General features: G+C 46.5%; 2 protein-coding genes across 10 annotated transcripts in view; one reads left to right on the top strand and one right to left on the bottom strand.

The window, feature by feature from the left end:
- The first annotated feature begins 456 nt into the window (after window positions 1–456).
- LOC114854204 (ubinuclein-2-like) lies at window positions 457–15,569 on the top strand. 3 transcript variants are annotated; one of them, XM_029148400.3, is made up of 17 exons: window positions 457–1,066; window positions 1,835–1,942; window positions 2,587–2,688; window positions 3,287–3,397; window positions 3,933–4,036; window positions 5,972–6,527; window positions 7,426–7,496; window positions 7,843–7,972; window positions 8,347–8,453; window positions 8,559–8,669; window positions 9,156–9,299; window positions 9,671–9,721; window positions 9,829–9,871; window positions 10,079–11,581; window positions 11,672–11,879; window positions 12,552–12,620; window positions 13,461–15,569. In XM_029148400.3, the coding sequence occupies exons 1-17, from the start codon at window positions 764–766 to the stop codon at window positions 13,505–13,507; spliced, it is 3,768 nt and encodes a 1,255-aa protein (XP_029004233.1). In that variant the 5' UTR covers window positions 457–763; the 3' UTR covers window positions 13,508–15,569. The 3 variants fall into 3 exon arrangements, with proteins under 3 accessions (XP_029004233.1, XP_055365171.1, XP_055365180.1); XM_055509196.1 differs by lacking the exon at window positions 12,552–12,620; XM_055509205.1 differs by lacking the exon at window positions 13,461–15,569 and having other exon boundaries at window positions 12,432–12,570.
- Window positions 15,570–15,957: 388 nt separating this feature from the next.
- The window catches only part of LOC114854167 (myosin-10-like), a 33,825-nt gene continuing 25,692 nt past the window's right edge, over window positions 15,958–24,090 (bottom strand). For all 7 annotated transcript variants that reach the window (XM_029148331.2, XM_041071086.1, XM_041071085.1 and 4 more), the window contains 18 exons: window positions 23,860–24,031; window positions 22,995–23,207; window positions 22,675–22,819; window positions 22,339–22,545; window positions 22,048–22,152; window positions 21,772–21,924; window positions 21,122–21,370; window positions 20,819–21,031; window positions 20,500–20,712; window positions 20,239–20,400; window positions 19,960–20,088; window positions 19,773–19,861; window positions 19,503–19,626; window positions 19,272–19,361; window positions 18,974–19,092; window positions 18,743–18,851; window positions 18,474–18,646; window positions 15,958–18,377 (listed from right to left, as the gene is read on the bottom strand). In XM_029148331.2, coding sequence (XP_029004164.1) covers window positions 18,230–18,377; window positions 18,474–18,646; window positions 18,743–18,851; window positions 18,974–19,092; window positions 19,272–19,361; window positions 19,503–19,626; window positions 19,773–19,861; window positions 19,960–20,088; window positions 20,239–20,400; window positions 20,500–20,712; window positions 20,819–21,031; window positions 21,122–21,370; window positions 21,772–21,924; window positions 22,048–22,152; window positions 22,339–22,545; window positions 22,675–22,819; window positions 22,995–23,207; window positions 23,860–24,031 — 2,813 coding nt within the window. In that variant the 3' untranslated portion in view covers window positions 15,958–18,229. The remainder of the gene's footprint in view (window positions 18,378–18,473; window positions 18,647–18,742; window positions 18,852–18,973; window positions 19,093–19,271; window positions 19,362–19,502; window positions 19,627–19,772; window positions 19,862–19,959; window positions 20,089–20,238; window positions 20,401–20,499; window positions 20,713–20,818; window positions 21,032–21,121; window positions 21,371–21,771; window positions 21,925–22,047; window positions 22,153–22,338; window positions 22,546–22,674; window positions 22,820–22,994; window positions 23,208–23,859; window positions 24,032–24,090) is intronic.

Below are 24,090 nucleotides of genomic sequence, written 5' to 3'. Positions count from 1 at the left end.
TGGATTAACCATTTTATTGAAGGTGTCAGTCCACAAATGACTAATCAAAGCAGACTGTTCGTTTTATTGTGCAGACATATCTCGCTGGAGCCTTTAAACTACATATCAACAGGTGTTCATTTGTGTAACTTAATCGGCTGTTGTACGGTGAGAACCAATCCTCCGGCTTCCGTTTCGGACGTGTTCTCGTACGAGCCACCGAAAAAGAAACGCACGGTTTAGCGTTTTCCTGCGCAGACACAGAAACGCAAAGGTGAAGCTCTGCAGCTGTTAACCGACGCCCGCCCGTCCTTCACTCCACAATCACTAAAGGTCATAATAGTACTGACGGTGTTGTTATTATCGCCTGGTGTCACGGGGGCGGGGATAAGGTCGGGGCACGCGTTGATTGGTCGCCCTGACCCCCCCGCGTGTCACGATGTTTCCGCTTTGCGCGTACGCGCGTGCGCAGCGACCACTCTCTTCTGATATTTTATTTACTCCCGAAACCCAAGATGGCTCCTGTGAATGCCTCGGTCCCATAGCAGATTGAGGATGCGAGTAGCTGCGGAAAAAACAACTTTTCCCCGACCGTCGCATCCCAGGGAGTTCGTTTCGTATGGTGCGGGGGAGGCCCTAACGTCCGCCTAGGCATCGAGCAGCCGTCGGAGCTTCGCGGAACCTTCTTCAACCCACCAATTTGGAGTAGTTTCGCGAAGTAGCTCGTCTCCTCGCTGTCGCTGTCTGTCCGGAGCGAGGTTCAGGCAGGCAGGCAGCTCGTCAAATGGCCGAACCGAGAAAAGTGCAATTTGTCACCCTCTCGGCCTTCGCAGCTGGAGCCGCCGCGGAGTCTCGGAAACGCCGGCTGGAGGATGAGGCCGAAATCAACTTCGGCAGAGCCGGGGAGGTCGACGCGACGACCGGGGCAGGAGGTGCCGCCAGCAACGGTCGCCTCGGCAAAAGCAACGACAGGGACGAGGCTGGAGCCGAGAAGCGGGCGACGGTGCGGCTCAACCTGCCGCTGTCCGAGCCCGACGACCGCTCCTCCGCCGAGTTTAATTACGGGGAACTCATCCAAAGCCTGCAGGTAGCGTGCCCCAGCTTATTGTTACCAGGCCGGGCTGGAGTTCCATTTATTGCCCGTGGAAGTGCTTGCGCGGACTAAGTGGAGGGGGGGGGGGGCACCGTGTCCTTAGCGTGGCTGGAACTGACCACTAGTGTTACTCCACACAAAGCCAGCAGCTGTTCGGCCACTCGTCCAACTTCGTCCGCTACGACAAACGGATTGTGGCTCTTTTTCAACGAGACGCCCCCTCGTTTTTCTCCCCTTTCGCACGTGTCGGAACGGAGCCGATCTCGTGCAGCTACCTGTGTCCCCTTCAGTCAGACTTGCCCAGCAACAGCCCAGTCACACAGCCATTACAGCGCTTGGGAATGCCTGCCGCACGCAGCCTGGCCCTCTGGCTGCGGGTGATGGATAGATAGAGAGATAAGCGACGGAAGGACCAGGATGTAGCCGATGTCAGAGCTGGGGGATCCGAGCGGGGCGCCGCTCGCCTCGGCCCCGCAGCTCTAATGTAGTTTTGCTGGCGCGGAAAAAAAGTTTGTCTTGTTATTATATTCGCTGCCACTAGATCCCCTTTGATGGCTCGACACCAAAACGTGTGAAGCAGATTCGCCGTGTTTTTGTTGCGTTGTATGAGGCGGCTGACGGCGTTGCCACATTGTGTCGTTGTGTTTTATTTGCGGCCTTTCTCGTCCTGAGAGTTCGATGCGGGTTCAGCGGGCGCGAGATCAGCTGATCGGTCCTCTTCACATAAACCGTGTTTGTTTATTTTTAATATCCCCCCCCCAGGTTAAGAATAATGCGTCTGCGCCCCGCAATCCCGACGAGCCCTTCAACGACGAGGAGAGAGAGAGGCTTCAGGTCGAGGCTCTGGCAAAAAAGTTTGAAAATAAATATGTGAGTCTTGTCATTGCTGCTCTTTAAGTGTGCGCTATCGGGTCATTGGAATCAGTATAGTTATTTGAGACATCTAGAAATGGGAGGAAAGGTGTGACGGCAGCTAAACACATAACTTAAACATATGAGGAGGACATTTTACAGTTGAAAACACAGTGGCCAGTTAATGTAATAACACCTCTGCCTAAAGCGCCTCCTTTGGGTTTAACATCATTTTACTACAATTTCACTTCACTTTTAACTGCCCTCTAGTTGATTATTGATGTTACATTAATAACATCTATTAGTATTTTACTAATACTAGTTAATTACAATACATTTAAAATTTCACAGACCAAAAAAGATTAAAAACTTTGCTTGTTCTTCTACAGCTGCTTTCTTTAACTTTAAGGCTATGAAATTTCTACACATACAAAAGTGTTTGATTCATATTAGTTTGTAGGTTTAATTAGTTTTTTCACATTTTGACTCACACATGTGCACACAATGCACAGTATATAAACATCTCTGCATGGTCCCTACAACATGTGGCACAGAGAGAAAGAGAGGACATTCCACTGTGTGAACAGTGGCTGCTTCATGGTTAAGGCATTTTTATGTAAATCCAAACTTAATTTTTGGAACTGTTTGGTTTAATTTTTCAGGGTAATACAGGAAAGAAGAAGAGAAAAGACAGAATGCAAGATTTGATTGATATAGGCTTTGGCTACGACGAGACAGACCCCTTTATAGACAATTCAGAAGCTGTGAGTATCCCTCACTTCATTAATATTTAGGAGTCTTTTCACTTGTTATTTTTGTCAGGGTGTTAATGTTAAATGAGTCCGATGACTCTCTTTGGCCTTATAATAACCTAGTAGTTTGTTGTCTGTCTTATTATCTGTTGATTTATTTGCAGTGTATCACTGAACTACTGTTCTCTTGTGTTGTGTTGAGGCAGATACAGTTTGATAGTTCAATGCAAAACGTTGATACACCAGTATATCTAAAGAGAGATAGTCCCTTATTACCATCAACCTATATTTGTATTTGCTTGTTTATAGCTCGTAAACTGGAATAGTTTCTCTTACCCTTTATTATGTTTCATTTGCTCTGTGATGACAAATGTTTTCATCTGTTGTGCCAGGATCTTTAATTCCGACTAGTGATTTATTTATTTTGTGCACAGCAAGTCATTAATTTTTACACACCAGCAGAAGGTTGCTTTGTAAAATGTTTACACAACTTTATCAGCTACTAAATACATTTTAAATCATCACAGTTCATTGCCATTATGTTGTGAAGGAAGTTTCTTCTTTATTCCTGTAATCTTATACCACTAAATGTGTCTGGTGTTTTTCTCAGTATGATGAGCTGGTGCCTGCCTCTCTGACCACAAAGCTGGGGGGATTTTACATCAACACTGGCACGCTGCAGTTCAGAGCAGCTTCTGACTCCGAGGGAGAGGAAGACAAGGTGAGATTACCTTAATTAGCAAAAAATGGATGAATGAGTTTTACTATTCAGTGTTTCAATGATGATTAAGGTTGTGGCGATCCAAATGTAAAAACTGGTGAAAAATGAGTAATTAGTTTTCTTCAGTGTTTGTATTATAAAGTCATTTGTATATAAATATCTGAACGTTGTGATGCAGCCTCTTATACATTTCTAACATTTCTAATCTGCCTTTGCTAGGTTTAGTCCGGGTAAAACACACCTGGGACCTTAGACAAGTTATGAACTTGTGTTAATGTTGTTATTTTGAAAAATACGGTGGTTACTAAACATCTTACTCAGTTGTAATTGCATTTTTTTTGTTATTTAATTTAATTTTGTGTTGATTAGTTTTGACGCGTGCTTTAGATGCTCTCTCTCACTGCAGAGAAGTGAAGGACACACTCGCTTATGCATGCGCACACTCCGAGTGCAGAATTGATTTTTTTTGCCATCGTGCACTGTCACCATCTGCTTATTGGACTTACAGTAGGGCGTGTGTGTGCTCTTGTTTCAGAAGCTGAATGACAACAGGGAGCAGGTGATTAAGAGGAGGAAAAAGAAGGAAGTGAACAGTGTGGAGGAAAAAAACCCGAAGAAGAAGAAAGTACCTAAACAAGGGTGAGAACTATGGCAGCAATATAATAATCATCACTTGGTGATGATCACGTCACCCAGTGATTATTTTTATGTCAACACTTCTTGTGCAAAATATTAACCATACCTAAAATATTTCCATCTTCAAAAAGTGATTTAATACCAAAAGCTAAGCTATTAAAGGGTCGAAAAAAGCTGTGTGTTACATAAATGTGTAAATGGACAAGCTTCTGAAACGCTGACCTTTCGGATGATCACGCGAGCCACTGTGAATGTGTGATGACGCATTTGTCCACTTTTTTCTGCTGCTAATAACCCGCCACCTTGTGTGACACTACCTCCCTCTACGTGTGTGCGGAGCCTCTCATGCATCTATCATGAGCCACGGATGCTGACTGTGAGTCGCGCTTGGCTGCTGTGACAAACCAGCAGCCTTCTAGAAAATGCTCCATTATCCACGCTTAGATAGGCCCAACTCTCTGACATGCCACCATTTGGAAAACGGCTTCCAAAAATAGCAGCAGCTATTGCCATTGTGCCATTATGAAACAAATTGTGTGTGTGTGTGTGTGTTAGCTCTTTACAGCAGACTACAGGTTAATCCCTCAGAATCCCCACAGCTCTCCCCACGTTTCTGAGTTGTCTTTGTCGCGTGTCGCTGCCTCAGTTTGCCTGTGAAAATGTCAGTCACTGCTCCATTTCATTACAGCTTCCTTAAATGTAAACAAATCACGTTCTTTAGTGCTTTCCTTAAGGTCAGCTGGTGGATTTGTTAATGCTTTTCAGAAAGTAGAGGGGAGGCCTGGTTTCAGGAATTGTTGCCCACCCCTAAAATCAACCTCTTTACAGCTGTACTTGCCAGCATTTGACAAATCATTGTAGGTGGGATTAATGACACTGACAGTCCCTCTACATGACAAAGCATCAATGACATCTGACACATGGAAGGACTTGTCTAACATTGTAATATTCAGAAGCCAAGATAACTGAAATTATTATACTGGAGCTGACCTGCATTTATAAGTTTGACTGATTTCAATTCTTGCCCAAATTAGTCTTTTTTTTCCTCAAAGCTGTTATAAAAAAGCACTTATCCCAGCATTAACCACGATACTGTGTGCAAACCCTGTCCCAGTTTCTGATCAGTCTCTGTTGAGGAGGCTGCACACATATAATCACAAAGCTACATGCTGCATTAATAATGAACTCAGGGAGAATTAAAACTGCTTATTGAGCTTTATTCAGATGTCATACAGTAAACGAGGTCAAAATTCAGATTAGGAACCTCGGCTGTCAAAATGTGTACAAACCCAGCCTCTGAAGGTTGTGGGTCTTTTTTGTTAATTCAAGTAAAATAGAAAATGTGACCAACCTAACGAAGTTACGTTGATGAGTTATATCACCTTTGTGTGAAATGTGAAAATCGAGTTTCAGTTTTATTAGTCAAATAATTTCAGATTATGGCTTGATGCATGTTTCCAGTTTGCCTCTCCTCCCCACGATGCACCATACATTCTCAATCAGAGGCAGAAAGCCGAAGCATGCACTCATCTGACCACCGAACACGCCATTCCATTCATTTTACATGAGTTCAGGCCAGAGAATTTGGTGGTGATTCTGTGCAGAAAGGGCAAAGTCCTTCCTCAGTCGAGTTTCAGGATGCGTTTCTGAAGTTGGTGGTGAACTGAACTGTACTAAGTGAGGTTGGTTTTCCACTTGTGGCTTTATTCATCACAGTAGCATGATGGTTTCTCATGTAATTACACCTGAGGTCTCGAGGGAGTTCAATATAATGGACTGTCGATGGTCAAAGAGGAAAAAAAGTGAGAGCTATTAAATTCTCCCATTAATCTTTTTTGGCACTAAGACAAAAAGCCAAACTATATTTTCTTGCAGAGACCGAGCCTTTAGATGAAGAGATGAACTCAACCTGCTATGTTTTGTGTTTTCCTCCATCAGAGTGATTACTCTGAACCTCCACCGACCGGAGAAAAAGAAGAGGAAGAAGCTGATGAAGGACTCGCTGTACCTGGCTGCCATGCTCCGCCGCTTCACCCGGGAGAAGGACGAGATCAAGAAAAGAAACCCTAACATGGCTCAACACGGCCTGGCTGCAGGCGTGACCACCAAGCCCCACCCTGCCAACTCCACGAACCACCTGTTGGCCTCCAACGCGCCCCACCCACAATGCAACGCGTCCAGCAACGACCTCTCGCTGGCGGACCTCACATCCGACCCCGCCGTGATGTCGCTGCTGGGCTCGGCCAATGAGAAGGAGCTGCAGGATCTCCTAGGCGACCTCGACTTCAGCTTGTTGGACAACGACCAGCAGCACGCCATGGCGGCGGCCAGAGAGAACGGCATTCTTGGAGTTGGCGTTCCCACTCACAAGGCAGCAGCAGCAGGAGGAGGCCCAGGGCGAGGCCTGGGGTCTTCTAGTGGGCTGTTTTCACCGCCTGTGCTGCCTGATGGGCTGCCCGCTCCTCTTATTAAACGCATCGAGGACCTGCGAGCGGTGAGTCAACTCTAGAACAACTGTGGGTGACTGTGATCAGCAGTGAGGCCTGTTGACTGAAGTTAAGCACAAATGGCAATCGGCCGAGGAAGCGGCACACAATGTTTATTATTGTTTTGTCCAACAAGAATAATCTCTTCTAAAGTATTGGCTCCCAGCAGCGCCCTTAGGGCTTTATGTAACTAAAACAGCAGAGTTGGCATTGCTGCCTCCTGCATCTCAGAGTCACAGAGTCAGTGTGTAGCAGAGAAATCTTTTCCTGGGGGCTGGTGGAAATGTGAAAAGATGCAGAGAGGCAGTTAAAAGGATGATGTAAGTAAAGGACACAAAGGTGAAGTAGAGACGACGAGGAGGCAGGCAGGGAAACAAAAATGAAATGAATTTATTTCCTGCTCCCACTGATAATGAGAGATTCAGCGTTCCTTTCTCCCTTTAATAGAAGACGTAGAGGTAGTTCCTGTGTGCCTGCGACCTTCCACCCACTGTGTTTAGCACAACCTTTCTTTAATCTATTGTTTTTCCAGATGAAGAGATCCTTGACACCTAATGTGAGATAGAATCAGCACAGCCTTAACCTTTAAAAACTACAACACTGCTATAAAACAACACCAGGTTGTTTGCAACTGGATGCAACCCATCTATGGGTTTGAATGACAACCGTTGCACCAGGCCTGCACTGACCAGACCCAGAGTTCAGTTGAACCCCTTCAATTAGCCGTCGCAGGCACCATAAGGAGCTATGGTTAAAATTAGATCATGGAGGTCAGTACCAGGCGGAAAACAGGGGACTGTGCTCCTATCAGCGCTGTCCTCCGAGGCTCAGCGCCACTGATGTATGTGTATGTATTTGCACTGAATAGGACGCTGTTGTTTGCTGACTCAACCTTTTCTCCCACAGGCCTCTCGGCAGTTTGATCAGGAGGGCAGGAAGAAATTTTTCACGCTGGACATGAATAACATTCTCTTGGAGTGAGTAGGACAGCTTTTAAATCACCACCAGCCAAATCCCGGCTTGCTCTCTACCACCCGTTTCAGGCTCTCTCTCTCATTTTTAGCAGATTTCCCTCGTCACCTTCTCCTGCTGTTCACAAATGCTTTGTTTTCTCTTACGTTGTCCGTGTTAATGACTCGCTTCTCGTTTTCATTCTGCTCTTTTTCTCTTCAACGCCATTCATCATTTGCATTTATCCCACACTGCCCCCTGTTCTTCATCAGGCTCTTAAATTGCACATTTATGCAGTTTTCCCATCAGTCACGACCTCTTAATCTTCTGTCTACTCTGTATTACACAACCTTGACTCCTTTGTCCTCTCAGTATTGAGCTGCAGGTTCAGGAGCAGCAGCCGGAGGTGCGATCAGCGATCTACTCGCATCTAGAGGCGTTTGTGCCGTGCAACAAAGAAGCCCTCCTCAAACGCTTGCAGAAGCTCAGTCTCAACATCCAGGTGAGCGAGGCTCAACGGTGGAGGAAGCGGGAGTCCCTGCGCGTTGCATTGATCTCCCTGCTGCAGCCTTTTGATTTCTCTGTGTTCACTAAAAGCCTCAGCACATCCTGCATCTGAAAAGATTCTGGAAATGCTGCAGCTTCAGTAAATGACTCAATCTGGTTAATATGGGGTTGTGTTTCAGTGACAGCACAAAACCTCAGGCTTTAGATAGAGACCCACTTCATTTGACATGTTCCCTGTGAGTGGGGTGGGAAACTCTGTGGTCATAGAGACATTGTGTGGTTGTGACCTCACTACTTTTTATAAGCACACAAAGTTTATCATTCTCAGCTGTTTTTTTCCTTTTTAACCCAACTCTCGCCTTCTCGCAGGACGACCGACTGCGGGCGCCACTGTTGAAGCTAAAGCTGGCCGTGTGCAGCATGATGCCGGAGCAGATAGCGAGATATAACATGGACTGCATGGCCAGAGTCGCAAAGTAAGCCTTTAATTAAGCCACTTCTTTGTCTTTCAGCTGGACATTCGACAGCCTAAATGCAGCAATAGAGATATTCATGTGCCTTCATTCATGTGTGTTTTGCAGGCAACAGTCAGAGGAGGGCGAGAAAAATGGCTCAGAGGAAGAAGATGAGGAGAAACCTGGGAAAAGGGTGATGGGCCCGCGGAAGAAGTTTATCTGGGACGACAACCTCAGGTGGCTGTGTAGAGATGGCTCAGCATCGTGTCTCATTGACTTTATTGCTACTTACTTGTGTTCATGTTGGTGTGTAAGCCAGTAAACCCAGTTTGCTCCAGCTGAGCTGGGCGAAAACAAGGCCCCGAAAGTTCTGCAAAATGATCAGGTGGAAAAATGCCCTGAGGATCATTCCTGCTAGTTGGCACCTCATGGATTTACATTTACAAAAACATGATGCAGATGCTGATTGTTTGTGTGGATTAATGTAGACTGAATGAAGAATTTTTGTCTTAGTAAAATAACCTTGAGACTCACTTGCCACTGCTTTTCAACCATCATTAATTTTCTCAACAGCTCCCTATTTTTAGAAAGGGCTTTTTAACTAGTCATTATTACCTCTCGACTCTCTGCAGGATCCTCAGTCATTATGGGCTCTGCACCTGCAGCATCGCGTAGGTTTTTAATGAGCGATTTATGCTGAATTGGATGTTTGTGTTTGTGCAGGAACCTGCTGTGCAGCTTGGTGAGAGTGAAGCTGAGCTGCTATGAGATGGAGAGCCAGTGCTCTCTGTCCGTGGAGGACTACCTCAAGGCCTTCTTGGAGAACGAGGTCAAACCACTCTGGCCCAAGGGCTGGATGCAGTCCAGGTGCGTGTTGTTATTCATGTGATTGTGCGTAAATATTCTGCATAAGTAGCTTCTTGTTTATACTGATGGTGAGTAGAGTACTATAAAAAAATACGTTGCCTGATAATTGAAGTGAAATAAAATATCCAGAGTTTAAAGGCTGGGCACGTTTTTGTTCTAGTTCCTCAGTGTGATGTCAGATTAGGTAGAGCAAGTACTATTTTTAGAGCTGTACTGTATTTCTGCTTGTAAAAACAGACGGTCGTTTTTATTACACATGTCCATCGTTTCTCCTTGGAAATATCAAATCCAATATTGATCCATTAGTTGCATTTGACTCTGACAAATTAACGCTCCATGTTTTTGTTTAAACCGCTGCTTCTTCTGTTTAGGATTTTGTTCAAGGAGAGTCTAAGTGTTCACAGTCACATCACTGGAAACTTGTAAGTATTTGCTTTATCCAAACGGCCACTCAGGGATTTCTTCAAGACTGTGCTGATTGCAAATGCAAACAGACAAGGTGAATATGTGCGGATATCTTTCTTTACAGGGTAAAGAGGAGACTGGTGCCTGGTCCCAAGGCTAAAGCCAAGGTGAGTGACCGCAAGATTTGAAGCTTCATTTGACAGAACAGTTTTTATATAATGATAATAATTTAATTTTTTCACATTTGATGCAAATAATGTAGAGTTTGCCTGTTTTTTTTTAGGTTAACTGTGAAATAGCAAATTAGGAAGATTTTCTGCCACACAAATGTAGCAGGTTGACGTTGCTGATGAGTTCACGTGTCTGTTCCATAGGAGGGTCTGTGGATCCACAAGCCACCTCTCACCATGACCTCCACACAGTCTCCACCCACCTCCACATCCGTTCTAACCTCCTGCCGCCAGCCCTCCTCCTCCGCGTTGGCCTCAGAGCCCATCTGTCTGTCGGACTCCCTGGACGAGGATCTGACCGCTCCGTCTCTGGACTCCATCTCCCATGCTCTCGCCCTCCTCAGCAACGCATCAAAGGGCCTAGGTCCGTCCGACAGCCCTTTGTCCCCCCCTCCCCTGCAGATACCCACCTCCTCTCCTCCCCCCGTTACGCCGCACTACCCCTCGGCCTCTCAGCTCTCTGCCCCGGCCACGTCCGCAGGGCTGCATCATTCCCTGTCCAAGGTGGAGTCTGCCCCGCTGGCGGCGGGATCTGCTGGGAACTTGCCAACAACAATAACAACGCTACCGACCTCCTCTTCTACCTCCTCTTCCTCTCAAGCTGTCTCCTCTGTGGCCCGTGCACAGGCAGCAGGTCTGTCACTGGCCTCCAGGACTGCAGATGGTCCCTATGGCCCCATCAAAGGATCAGGTCTTGTGGGCCAAACCCAGAATCAGAGACTGGTTACCATGGCATCACCCAATCACAGGCAGAGTACAGTGATAGGTGTGGGTGGCAAGATGCGTCCACACCCCTCCCCTTCGCCTCCCAAGCAGCGGCCTCCTCCCACAGCCTCCCCTCTGCTGCCCCCACACCAGAAGGGCTTCGTCGGTCCTTCTGGGATGCTGGGGACTATGGCAGCTCACGGGCTGAGCAAGGGATGCGCTAAAGGCAGTGGCACCAGCAGCAACGGCAGCACCGTGAGCAGCAGCATTACACCTTCTTCCTCCCCCTCCTCCCTGTCCCGCTCCGGCGCTACCTCTCACATACAGGGACAGTTCTGTCCCCCCTCACCTTCGCCCAACTCCCATACGTCACACTCCTCTCAAGCCAAGTCCCACACACACCACCACCACCAGCCCAACTTCATCACGCCCATGCAGGCGACCCTCACCAAGTCCTCCCACAGCAGCAGCTCCTCATCCATCATCAAGCTCACCCCTCGGCCCCCCGCACCCACCCCACCGCCATCTTCCTCCCCATCATCCTCGCCGTCGCACGCACTCGCCCATCAGATGATCTCCAGCCAGCAGCAGCAGCAGCAGCACCAGTACGCCCCCAAAGCCCCCAAGACCTTTCGGCCCCCGTTCAGCGTTTCAGGCGGCGGGCAGGTGAAGCAGACGCAGGGCAGCTGCAGCTTTGCCGGAAGCCAGAAAGCTCAGTCCACCACAAGCAGCAGTAGCATCATCAACATCGCCAACAACGCCAAGGGAGCGGTGTCAGCCGTCAGCAGTCACATGGACAAAACGCCTCTGTCGTCGTCACCGTCAGGCCTCGGGCCGAGGCAGAGGGCGGTGGGCGGAGCTAACCAAGGCTCAAAGGCAGGAAACGGTTGGGTGGCTTCAGGAACTTTGACCACGTCCTCTGCAACATCACACCTCTCGCAGGCAGGTTTCCTCCTTCCTTCATTCTTGCAGTGGGTTAGAAGGCGGCCTGACTTCATGGGTGAAATGAACTAACCTTCCTTTTTCCTGCAGGTCTCCACGGCAGGCTCCAGCCTCCTGGGCAGCCCCTCAGCACATCCCCTGGGCTTTGGGATGCTGGGAGGCCTGGTGCCCATCTCTCTCCCCTTCCAGTTCCCCTCGCTACTCAACTTCAATCCTTCTGGAGCCGCGGGGGCCACTGGTATGGGCTCAGGCCCCAGCTCGAACTCAGGATACCCCCTAGCACAGAGCGACCTGATGGGTGAGGAGGAGTTGTTGTATGGTCCTTTTTTAAAAGTCGGCAATTAACAAGTTTTTGTAGGTTTACCACAGAAGAAAACACACTGGTGTTTAATCATTTTAATCTTCGAAGCATGGCACCTGAAAACAAACGAAACAATGTTTGTCCATGCTTAAATCAATTATATCAAACAATATTCTTTCATTACTTATCGAGTGCTGAAAAGCATTTTCGTCCTTGTTGCTGTTTTCAGCTGCAGCCTAGAACACGTTTAGAGCAAAGTACCATAGTAAAAAAAACCTATCATCTTTATTTTATCCTCATTATTTTAAACATGATTGTGCTCATCAGAAGTCGGTTTTCAGTCCAGGGATGTGTGGGTGTGTGAAGCCGAGCAGCGCAGCAGTGTGTCCACTGCCTGCTGAGCTTCACGTCTGTGACCCTCTCACCTGTCGTCATCCTTTATTGTCCACCCCCCTTTGTTCCCTCCACCTTTTTGTGTTCATCTGTCATCTCGTCCCTTTTGTGTACTTGAACGCCTCACGTGACTTTGATCCTTCCCCTCCTTTGTAGCCGGGCTTTTGAATTGAACATGTTTCCCCTTCATCAAATTTTTTTTAAATACCCGCCCTTCATTGCTGTTGTTGCCTTCTTCCCTCTCATCTGTCCGTCTTTCCCTCCATCTCTCCTCAGATCTGTATAAGAGTCTCCAGTCAGGGTCGCAGGCTGCCCTACCTCCTCACTTGCAGCTTGCTTTCTCAGGTAATCTGCATCTCTCCAATTGTTCATCCATCTCTCTCTCTCTCTCCCGCTCGCTCTCTCTCTCGCTCTCTCTCTCTCTCTCTCTCACACATATCTGTCGACCTGTCATCCTCTGCTCAGCGGTCGTGTTTTGTGTTCTGTAACTTTCTGCTTGCCTCAGTATGTTTGGTGTTTGGCATGCTACTGGTTTGTCCTCTAGCTGTAGCACAGTAGACGCATGCTGTAATGCTACTGGATGTATTCACAGATGCCCCTTGTGCAGTGGTTTGCAGAAAACAAGGAGGAAAGGAAAGATTCAGTTTCATGCATGGCTGTTTACATGGTTCGATAACGTGATAATGCTGTGTGAGATCTGACTCTCAGTTATGAACAAATTTGCATTTCCTTAAGACGTTTTTGTCAGACTCGACTCACTCCTACTGGAGCTGATTCTCTCACCTGCGTACGGATGATAATTTCACAGTTTAGTGCCACCTGGGGGTAAGAGAGGGGCACGGCTCAAAGAAGCATCTAAACAGCCCAACATCAGAAACTCATCCAGTGCCAGTGCAGCAGGAGCAGTGACACATCTGCAGCCAACTCTACGCTGGCTTTTTAATTCAGCTGTTTACAGTCTTTACGCTCTGTCTGTGCAGCAAACCTCATGTTTGACTGCCGGTGAAATAACTCAAGTCGCACAAAGCGAGTAGGAGGACTATGAAATCAGTTGTAGCCTACTGCCTCACCCAAGAGTTTAAGGTGGGGCAGTGACAAAGGCAGAGCTCAGGCTTCAGTCAGCGAGAGCTCCTTCAGGTTGATGGATGAGATGCATTGTGATAACCTGATGTTCTCTTCACTCAGATGCGAACCAAAGCCAGGGTGGAGACATGAAGAGGAAATCTCACTGACCAATAACAGCCTCCCGGACGCACCCACCAATAGGAATCTTCACTTTGATTCACGTTGACTGACATGTTGTGGTACGAGGGGGCGGGGCTTCACTGCCTCTTGCAACACGGACCTAAAAGAAGAATTAGTTTATCCTCACAGCAAAGGATGAGTTAATTTAACTCATTAGTATTTTCTAATGAAATTGGTATGAGAACAAGACGGAGTGAATGATGAGAACACTTCTTTTTGTTCTGCTTATTTTTATTTTTGTCAACATGTTTACATATGACCGACCTTGATCACTGTGGCTTGCGTGTGAGCGAGGTGGTGGTGGTGGTACAGATGAGAGTAGTAGTACGCTACGTAATATAATTCGTATTTAAGCTTCTGTGTAATAACAGGACTCTCGTTCTTGCAGTACAAAAGGATAAAACAGAAACAGACTGACTATTGATTTTCTTTTTTTTTCTGTTTTATGTCTCAGATGTGGGAATCATTGTGTCTGTAGAAATTTTACTGTTGGTCACCTCTGCTACCACAAATGACTGTTAAGTAGTAGCTTAAATTAATTAATATTGATAAATTATTTGTAATTTACACAGGGACAAAAACATGGTGTGTGTGTGAGAGAAAGAGAGAGACAGAGAGCGTGTTGAGGTTGATTTGAATGTGTGTGTATGTGCATATAAAATATCACAATATACTGTTAATTATTTTCCAGATTATTCTGTGAGGACGTGACTCCCCTTTTAAGTGTAAGTTTGATGCCCCTCTCTCGCTCAGTGTGTTCTTGGTGCTGTCGATTCACACTGGACCTTTTCTGGAAAAAAGACTTGAATTGAAAAAGTTCTGGGCTCCTCTAGCGGAGAGGGGAGCCACCTGTGAGAGAGGGGAACGTCAAGATTGTAGCCTACTTGAATTTTGTTTTTCGTGAATTAATTATTATTATTTTAAAATTTTACTTTCAGCTTATTGACTCGAACCAACCTAATATAACACAACGCCTTAGTTTGTATTGAAAACGTAAGAAAAAGATCTATGCAGGACTGTAAAACGCTCAATGCAAAAGTGCAAGTCGTCGCTTGGCTTTCAACCTCTACTCAGCCTGTCAGTGCATTTCTGGAGTTGTGAATGTTTGTAGATGTTATTCTGTGACTTGAGACTCCTTTTTCTCCTGGTGCGTGTTCAGACAGAATGCAAAGGTCACTTTCACGCGCTGCGTTCACGCAGCGCTGGCAGAACGGGGACGACGGCACGCTTTCCTGCATTCTGGCAAGGCGGAGCCAGCTGTGGGCACATCTGTAGAGGGAGGTCCTGCTAAATGTACAACCTTAAAGAATAGCTTGTATTAGACTTCATTACAAGTAATGGGATACAATATGTAATATTATATTTACTTTATGGAAAGTAGTATATTCACTTTTGGTGAATTATGTAATTGAGCTTCCAATGGTTCTGCAGCAAATGTTTCAGACGTGGGTTTAGATGTGAAATCAGTGTTGTTTCTGTCGGCCCATTCTGCCGAGGTGGCGTGAATGCAGCGGGGCCTCCGGTGCCTCCGGCTGTGACTCTGTAGAACGGTCCAGACACTAGTACAAAAGAACTAGAGGCGTCTGGAGGAAAACAGACGTAAACGCTGTGCGTGTTGTTAAGCAGCGCTGCTGAAGTTGGCTCGGCTCTTTGTCTGAACACCGTTAGATACTTTCTTCCCTCAGCTGAATACCTCCGTTAACAAAGCCGTTCTTCCTGAGTCTCCTCCTCCTCCTCGTCTCCGTGTGTCTGACTGACCAGGGCGCCGAGAACGACGCCAAAGACTGTTCCTGTAGCTCTCCGTGACGGGGTGCTCCTGGTCAGAGTGTGATTTGATTTCCCCACAACTGTAAACCTCCGTATCAACATGTGGTCCCTCAGAACGTCCTTGTGAAGTCATGTGACCGGAGCAGTGGCTGGCATCTTATACATTGTGATTTCTTTGGGGGAGGATAAATGACATTTTGTGGTTAACTGGTTACTTAATCTGGTCTTTTTGTAGATTCTTTGTGTGTCAACTATGAAATTAAACAAAACAGGTGGTTTTCATACCTCTTGTTTTTACATTTCTTTTGATAGTTGATTTAATCAACTCCATTAATGTTTATTTTTGGTAAAAATGATGTAAAAGGCCTTTGGTTTAGGCTGTTGTAATCTAAATCTAACAGTGATGCAGGCTCAGGTGTTAGTCAGACTTCACTGACTGGTTCAGTTCATCTGTGTAGGTGTAGTAAGGTGGTTTGTTCCTAAACAAAATTAAAAAAAATATATTGAAATAGGAAAATGTGTCTTAACTGTCTTAAAGCAGACAATTATTTGGTCAACTTTTATTCTATAAAACAGTTAAGAGGTAAAATGAAGAACTGAAATGACTCAACGTGAAAGCGAGTCTTTACTACAGCGGTGGTCCTGCACACCAATCAACCCAGACAGCGTCTCAGCTACAATGAATATGCTTTATTTTCCTTTTACAAAACAAAACAGAAAAAATACTGTCTAGAAATACAGGTAAACCAGAAACAAACGGAGGGCGTCTGCAGCTGAACGCCTGCTCGTCGACTACGTGTGGATGTTAAAGCTTCCAACCAAATGAAATCCTGTGCTATGACTCACTCCCCAAACACCTCCAGTGCTAAGACCTCGCCTGTGGGACCAACAGGGGAAATACATCTCAGCACAAAAACTATTTGGGGAACTACAGCTGCCTGCTTTTAATGTAGCTAATGGTAATGCAGGTTTTGACCCGAGCTTCCTAACTAGGTTATAAAGAACATGGAGGTACACAGCGGATATGATATGAAGCACAGCAAAAATACAAAAAGAAACAAAGATTAAGTGTGAGCATTTTCATGATGTGCCAGTTTTTCGGAGTGTTTTCACATCAGGATGGAACCCTCGACCGCTGATGTTCTTAGTGTCCAAGGCACTTTTAAAGAAACATACCGTTAAGTGTTAACGTTGGAAGGGCAAAGACGACGACCGTCCTGATCGGCATGTCCTAAATACGGGAAAGGAACTAAATGTAGAGTAAAGGGTGGAGGTGGGTCCCTAATTTAGTGTTCACATTGTTGTGGTTCAACGGTTGAGGCGGCTGTTGTATCTCAATTCACTAAAATACTACTCGAAAGAACGTCAATGAAAATTTCAAAGCATTTTCAGACGACTTCTGGATACTAAGTGCTTGATTATGTCAGTGAAACGTCTGAGGAGTCAGGATTTAACTTAGTAAATCATGGCACCACGCTGCCCTGACTCATTTTATCAGTCAGTGAAAACCCTGGAGGAATAATTAACACTTCCATTTTGTTTCCGTCTCACTAACCTCTACTTTCAACAGGCACCGAGACAGAAACTACTACAACCACCGGTGGTGAACAAGGTGAGATTGTTTGGACTTGCATTTGTAACCAATCTAAAGCTCGTACAGTATGACACAAACATAATATTCAGATAAGGAGTAAAATGTGGCATTAATATTCACACATTTAACTAAAATAACTGTTTATATTTTATCACAAACTGAGTGAAGCATGTTTCCATTTCCCATTTTACTGAGCAGACTTAATTGTTAAAAATTCTTCAAATGTACCACGCTGACTGTATTGAAAGATTTCGGTGGAAAACCTTCAGAACAGTTGATAAACAATCAAGTTTCCAGAGATCGCTGAGAATCAGACTTGGCTGACCTGAACATAAAGTGAGGTGAGGCACAAACACAGAGAAGATGACTACCTTCAGTCTCCTGTCTAAACAAGTCACACGTTTCCCGTAAGCTGTAACCACCTAGTGTTACATTGAAAATGAGTGAGAACCACTTTAGTGCTTCTGTAGGAGCTTCATTCCTGTTAAAATTCAAACGTCTTCCTGTGCAGTTCTGTGCATTTTCCAGCATCATTGGCAGCTCCGGCCAACACACACTGGAGGACAATAAGCTTAAAACCAGTTAAAGCCCAGCTTGACATTCCTTCATTAAATGTTGAGATGAGACACAAAATAATATACCTTTTTTTTCCCACAGTAGCACACTTCTCATCCACGTTGCCACATCCCCTGATGCTTGTTGTTTCTGTAGTGTTGCCATCTGTACCCTGTGCGGCCCGGTGGCCACAGTGAACAGATCGACAGTGTGAACACTGGGAAGAAGGGATATGTGGAATGGCCTTTTCACAACTAGTGAGTAAAACATGTGAAACAACATCTGTGAAATCCTCGTAGTCCTGCGTGTCCAGTACAGAGTGAGTTTACAGACACGTCACAGCCTCCACCGACACCACGCACGCGGGTTCCTTAGTATAAAAAGCACTTTTTTCTAAGCAAACACTTCTCACTAAGCTGAGCAGGTGGGTTCACTGATGGGACGGTGTGTTATTTTATGATGCTGAGATGATACATGGCCAAGGAGACTAGCAGCTTGCCAGAGGAGTAAGGCAGACCTGTCCATTGGCCTCCGTGACCCTCCACGGCTGAAGGGAGACCTCAGGGAGGACGCAGACTTTCCCTGCAGTGTTAACGGGTAGAAAAACAGCAGCTCTGCCTGGCTTCACCCAACGACAGCTAGTCGCTCCGATCTCCTGTCCCGTCAGTGACTCCATAGAAAAGCCGAAGCAGAGCATGTTGGGAAGGGAAAACAGGGTGCAGTCACAGGTGGATGAGGTGAAGTAGTGGGTGCTGATGACGGGTAGAGGGGCGACGTGACCGGGTCACTGCGGTCACTCGGCGTTGGAGGTTTGGGTCTCGTTGAAGTCGCCGGAGCGACTGTCGGCGTCGTCGTCCGACATATCGACAGAGGCGCCGTCCAGATTGAGGTTGCGGCGCCCTGAGCGGCTGGAGGAGAAGCTGCTGACGGGACCCCCGCGTCTGTGATGAAAGGAGGTAACGCTTGACTGGTTACAGGAACAGCAAGGAAAGCCTTTAACTCTGTTAAGTGTTCAGTCTCTCACAGACTCCCAGTACCTGAGGCGGTTCTTGAGGGACGTGATCTCCCGGGTTAGACCCTCGTTGGCCTCAGAAGAGTCGTCCAGCTCCCTTTGCAGCTTCCTGCGAGAAGCGTTGGCCCTGGTGGCCTCCTCCTCCGCCTCCTCAAGCTGGCGCTTCAGCTGCTTCAGACGAGAGTTGGCCTTCTCCATCTGAAAGGCAGATGGACACACAGGGAGACAGATGGAGGTCAGGGACGGTTAGGGACTCATAATAGTAAAACCAGAGCTCTGAAGGCACGTCCATACCTGCTCCTTGTACTGGTCGGCATGACGACGCTCATCATCCACTTGCATCATGACTTCCTTCAGCTTCTTCTCAGTGCGACGGACAGTTTTGTTGGCTGCTGCTTTTTCCCTGAAAAGTTTACAGGAAAAAGAGAAGACCACCATCTTCAGACTAGTTGTTTAGCAAGCTGTGCTACAACCAGCTTAATCCACCACCTTTATAAGGATGCAATAAGGAGATCGCACTCATACTTTGTCTCCTGCTCCAGCTGCTCCTCCATCTGCAGGATCTTGGTCTCCAGTGCAGTGATGGTTGCCTTAAACTTCGACTTGACAGCTCCTTCCAACTCCGCCAGCTTGGCTTTCAGCTCCTGCATTTAAAATGTCCAACTGTTAGCGTAGTGAGCATTAAACACTTTTTTTTAGTCACACCGACAGTTACATGTACACATGTGTTCAGGTACACATGATTTTACGTGACTGGCAACATGAAGCAGTTTGTGCAGGTGATCTGCCGTAGATCCACAGATGTTAGCTTAGCTCAGCAAACCTTGTTCTGCCGTTCCATCTGCTGCCGCGCGTTCTCACTCTTCTGGGCGGTGTTACGCTCCGCGGCCAGCTCAGTGTTCAGGGTTTCGACCTGAGAGACGCGGAGGTGAAGACCAGACGGTGAGTAAACGGGTGTGCGTGTGGTCTGTAACGTTTCAGTTACAGCTACTTCCTCCCTGTGTGAATGTGCGTTTCGGTCTTGTTAATACTGTGCTGTGTGCAGACACCCCACCTGCATGGTGGACTTTCTGAAGCGGTCGTTGAGCATCTCCATGTTGCCCTGCTCCTCCTCCAGCTCCTCCTCCAACTGGGCGATACGAGCCTCCAGCCTCCTCTTCTCCTCCAGCAGTGACGACCTGACACACACAAACACGCTGGTGTCTTGTTCTTGCTTCCATCTACTTTCCTACTGAATTGCTCAGGTAGCATCTGTGAATGCTATATCTTTTATTACCGTTATTGAAGTAAATGATAAAATGAGTAAAAACAAGCAGACACTGACTTTCCAGAGGCGCTGTTTGAAATCTCGTCGGCCAGCTCATCCCGTTCCTGCTCAGCGTGTCGACGCGCCCTCTCCGCTGCTGCTTGGTCCTACACAACATCACACGTTAAAGCCATCATGCTTTCACTTTGTTCTTGTTAAGCGGCAGACGTCACAGACAATCAGGTTATCTCCAGTAAAGCTCGACCTCCTGCAGCTGTAATATCTCCGCTTCCAAGCTCTTGAGCTTCTTCTCGTTCTCCTTAGACTGAGTGAAGATCTCATCCCTGGAGGCTCTGGCCTCCTCCAGCTCCCTCTGATAGTCCTTCATTTGAGCCTGCAGGAGAGCAGATATAATGTGGAGCAAACCAACGGCTGTGACAGCAGAAAAGCTTGTGCCTCATCACAGTCAAACACAATTAGCAGTAACGTGCTACAGGTGTTAAAGTCACTGATGTAACTGTTATAGCATTTGTGGCATATTCACCTGGAGTTTCTTGAGCTGTTTTAGAGCCTCTTCCCTCCCTTTGTTGGCAGCTTCAATCTGTCCTTCCAGCTCATTGAGGTCCATCTCCAGCTTCTTCTTGGCAGCGACAGCCAGAGTTCTCTGCTTTCTCTCATCCTCCAACTCTGTCTCCATCTCACGTACCTGTGAAGTAACACAACATTAAAGTGGTGTAGAGGGAAATTCTCTATTTCCTGATAAACATAGGACCATTAAAGATTATGAGCCATTTGTCCCGTGCACCTGTTTGACCAGTGCCCTCTTCTTCTCCTCTCCTTGCTCGTCTTTGGCCTGCGCATCTCGATCAAACTGAGCCTTCATGGCCTGCATGTTGACCTCCAGACGCAGTTTGGCGTCCTCTGTGGCCTGGAGCTCATCCTCCAGCTCCTCCAGCTGGGTTCTCATCTCCTCAACCTGTTGCTCCAGGGTGCGCTTGGACTTCTCCAGGTCGTGGACCTATGCAATGGCAAGATAGACCTGTCAGTAATACAGCTGCAGGAGAAGCCAGGCAATGGTGTGAAAAACATACGCAAAAAGAAGACGAAGCTCTAATGTGACTCACATTCTTTCCCACATCGTCCTTGGAGCTTATCAGATCTTCCATTTCAGCACGAAGCTGCTTGTTGAACCTCTCCAGTTCCTCTTTGGCCTCCAACGCCTCCTCCAGAGCTCTGGCCATAGACAGTGCCTTGGTCTCCTTCTCCCTGGCCTCAGCCTCAGCCCGGTCTCGCTCCTCAGCATAGCGAGCAGAGATGGTCTTCTCCTCAGCCAGCATCTGAGGGCCGTGATCAAACAATGGCCTCAATGCGCTGACACGGACAGTGGTTCAATCTGATGCTCAACCATTTTGGGTCATTTAATGTACCTGGTCAAATTTCTTCTGCTTTTTCTCCAAGTTGGACACTATCTGTCTTTGGTGGTCCAGGTCCACCACCTGGTCATCCAGCTCCTGCTGCAGTCTGTTCTTTGTCTTTTCCATCTTGTCCAAGGATATGGTCTTCTCCTCCAGGTGCTGGTGAGCTAGCTCCAGGTCTTTCTGGAGCTTCTTCTTCACCTCCTCCATGCCCTCCATTGCTCCTACATCCTCGTCCAGCTTCTTCTTAGTCTCGAACAGCTACAAAACAAAGATTATGCAAAAAATGAATAAAGAATATGCAACATTTTCAAGTCATCCTAAACAGTACAGATGTAAAACAATTAGGAGAGACACTTACTTTCATTCATTTTATTAATAAGTGATCCTACATGTGATGACATCAGCTGCAGCAAAATTATCTGACCATACAACATATGCAGTTCAATCCTGCTCAAATTTTCATTTCATGTGATTTTTATTTGCCTGCAAATCCTCATTGCTAAACAGCCATCTGCATGAATGACAGGTGTTCACAGCAGAAACCTTTTCCTGGACCTTCTCTTGGCGTTCAGTCAAATAATCATTGGTACCTGAAATCTGTTTGTGTGTCAGAGCGGCAGTTGTGTAGGTGCATGCGCTGTGAATATGAATGATTGTACCTGAGCCTGCACTGACTGCAGCTGTTTCTCCAGGTTGCGCCGTGCCTCCTCATCCTCCTCCTGCTGCTCCAGCAACGTGTTCTTGTCCACCTCTAGCTGGCGGATTTGGCCGCTTAAATTCAGCTTCTGACGAGTCTCCTCCTGTCGCAGGTCCTGCGCAGCAAACAGCAACGATCAAACAATGTACTGTAATTCTAGAACTAGTTCTGATTGGAACGTGCTGGTCACCAAATTAATGATGTGAGTGAAGTGTGATGGTGATGCTGTCTTTCACACCTCTGAGTCTTGCAGTTTGCTGTTCAGGTTGTCAACTTCCTTGGCCAGTTTGACGCTCTTCTTCTCTGCTTCCTCCAGCAAAGCAGACACATTATCCAACTCCGTCTAATGAAATATAAACAGGGTGAAGACAAAAGTAAATAAATCCAAGAATTTTACATTATCTTTACTTTATTAAACTGTGTCAATATGATGCAAAGCAATCAGAGCCACTGTGAGGTCCAGCTCATCTTACAATAAATCGCAGGGGCCGCGTCCTATCATCCCATGCAGTGGTGTGGGTGTATTTACCTGGAGCTTGTTGGAGCGCTCAGCCAGCTCCCCCTTGACCCGCTCCACCTCGGTGGCTCTGGACATAAATTCCTGCAGCTGGGCCTCCAGTTTCTTTCTCTTGTGTTCTGAGTCAGTCCTTGCTAGCTGAAGACCGTTGACCTCGCAGGTCAACTCTCTGTTGTCATTCTCCAGACTCTGTTTGCTCTTCTCCAGGTTGGCCTTGAACTGCACAAGTAAAAAAGATATCACTTTTATAGTTGTGACAATGAATTCAGAACAGCAGTAATAATGAGTTGTTGCTTTGATCCTAAGTGTTTGAATGTTGTTTCCCCCTTCAGGGAACAACCCACTCACTCTCTTGGCCTGTTCCAGCTGTTCAGACAGTTCTTCCAGCACTGTGGCATGCCTCTGCCTCATGTCCTGGATCTGAGCCTCGTGGTTTTTACTCTCCTCATCTATGGCCTTTTTCAGCTCTGCCACCTCTTGTTCTCGCTTGGTCCTGGAGTTCAAACACAAGGGATCAAGTTAAAACAAGAGCACGTCTATGAAACTCTGGTGAAATGTGGGAAAAATGTGGGCGTGGTAAATATCAAACTGTTTGCTTTCCTGTTGTTTCATTGACTATTGTACTTAAATTAAAATTAGGTACAGGGTAAAACATTTAGCACAAGCACCTGAGCTCCTGCTGCGCAGCAGTGGTGTCCAGTGTGTCCTCCAGCTCCGTCTTCAGAGCCTCAAGCTCTTCGCTTAAATCCCTCTTGAGCTTTTCAGCCTTATTCCGACACATCTTCTCAGACTCCAGATCTTCCTGAAGCTCAGCTAGCTGAGCCTGCAGCTCCCGGACCTGCTTCAAAGCGTTGTTCTTCTGGAGGGCCTCCTCGTCACTCCTGGTTAAAGGAAAGAAAAAACACAAATCAACTTTCCCGATTTCAGAGCTCAGATCACCACCTACAACAAAAACAATAGGAAAACAGCAAAGAAGACGGGGGCAGTGTGCTGAACTATTCACCGCTGAGAGTGCCCACACAAAATGTGTGTCCTCTATTAAAAGATGTTACTGCCGGATGTGAGGCCAAGTACAATTGATGCTTGTGCATTAACTCCTGTGAATTTTCTCACTTACTCTAATGTGCCGCAGAAACCCACACAATGTGCTGAATGTTGCAAACATCTAGTTAACTGTGATGAACATATTGCCATTGCTCGGACTCAAATGGTGACATTAAAACAGATGTTCTCAGGATGGATGAGGAATTCAAAATGAGTCTGAATAAACTGATGAGCTATTTGTGACAAACACTGAATATGTTTGTTCCTTAATCGTGACAAAAGAACTGTTTAACTTCTAAGCTCTTAACATTCTTATTATCTCCTCCATTGTCTGTGATTGAACCAATAGTTTACTCACTTTTGTACCTAAACTGTGAGAAAAAGGGTCTGCAAAAAGAATTTACAGATTTTGTTGTGCATTTTCTTAATTTTCTTTGTTTAATTAAAACGGTTTCATACCGTCCCTTAATGCTCATGTCTGTGACTGACCTGACCAAAGCAGCCTGCAGTTCCTCCTCCTTCTTGGCCAACTGGGCCTTCAGTTCCTCTATCTGAGCCTGGAGCTCAACAATCTGGTCCTGTAGGTCAGTTGTTTCAGCCTCCAGTTTGCGTTTGGCCTTCTCCAGCTCCTGGCGAGTTTTCTCCTCCTTTTTTAAACGCTCTGAACAATACACAGGAACAAATGAGCTTTATGAACAATATGCGCATACTGATTTGGTG

This window comes from Betta splendens, chromosome 1, assembly GCF_900634795.4.
Source record: "Betta splendens chromosome 1, fBetSpl5.4, whole genome shotgun sequence".
Taxonomy (NCBI): Eukaryota; Metazoa; Chordata; class Actinopteri; order Anabantiformes; family Osphronemidae; genus Betta; species Betta splendens.
Note: the sequence above shows the minus strand (reverse complement) of the source record. Positions and strands in the feature narration are given on the sequence as shown.

What these genes read in the sequence shown, in the direction of transcription:
- LOC114854204 (XM_029148400.3), top strand. Translation starts at nt 764, where the DNA reads ATGGCCGAACCGAGAAAAGTGCAATTTGTCACCCTCTCGGCCTTCGCA. An exon ending in GCATCGAGGACCTGCGAGCG is followed by an intron (nt 6,528 to 7,425) that starts GTGAGTCAACTC and finishes TTTCTCCCACAG; the next exon opens with GCCTCTCGGCAGTTTGATCA. An exon ending in TGCATGGCCAGAGTCGCAAA is followed by an intron (nt 8,454 to 8,558) that starts GTAAGCCTTTAA and finishes TGTGTTTTGCAG; the next exon opens with GCAACAGTCAGAGGAGGGCG.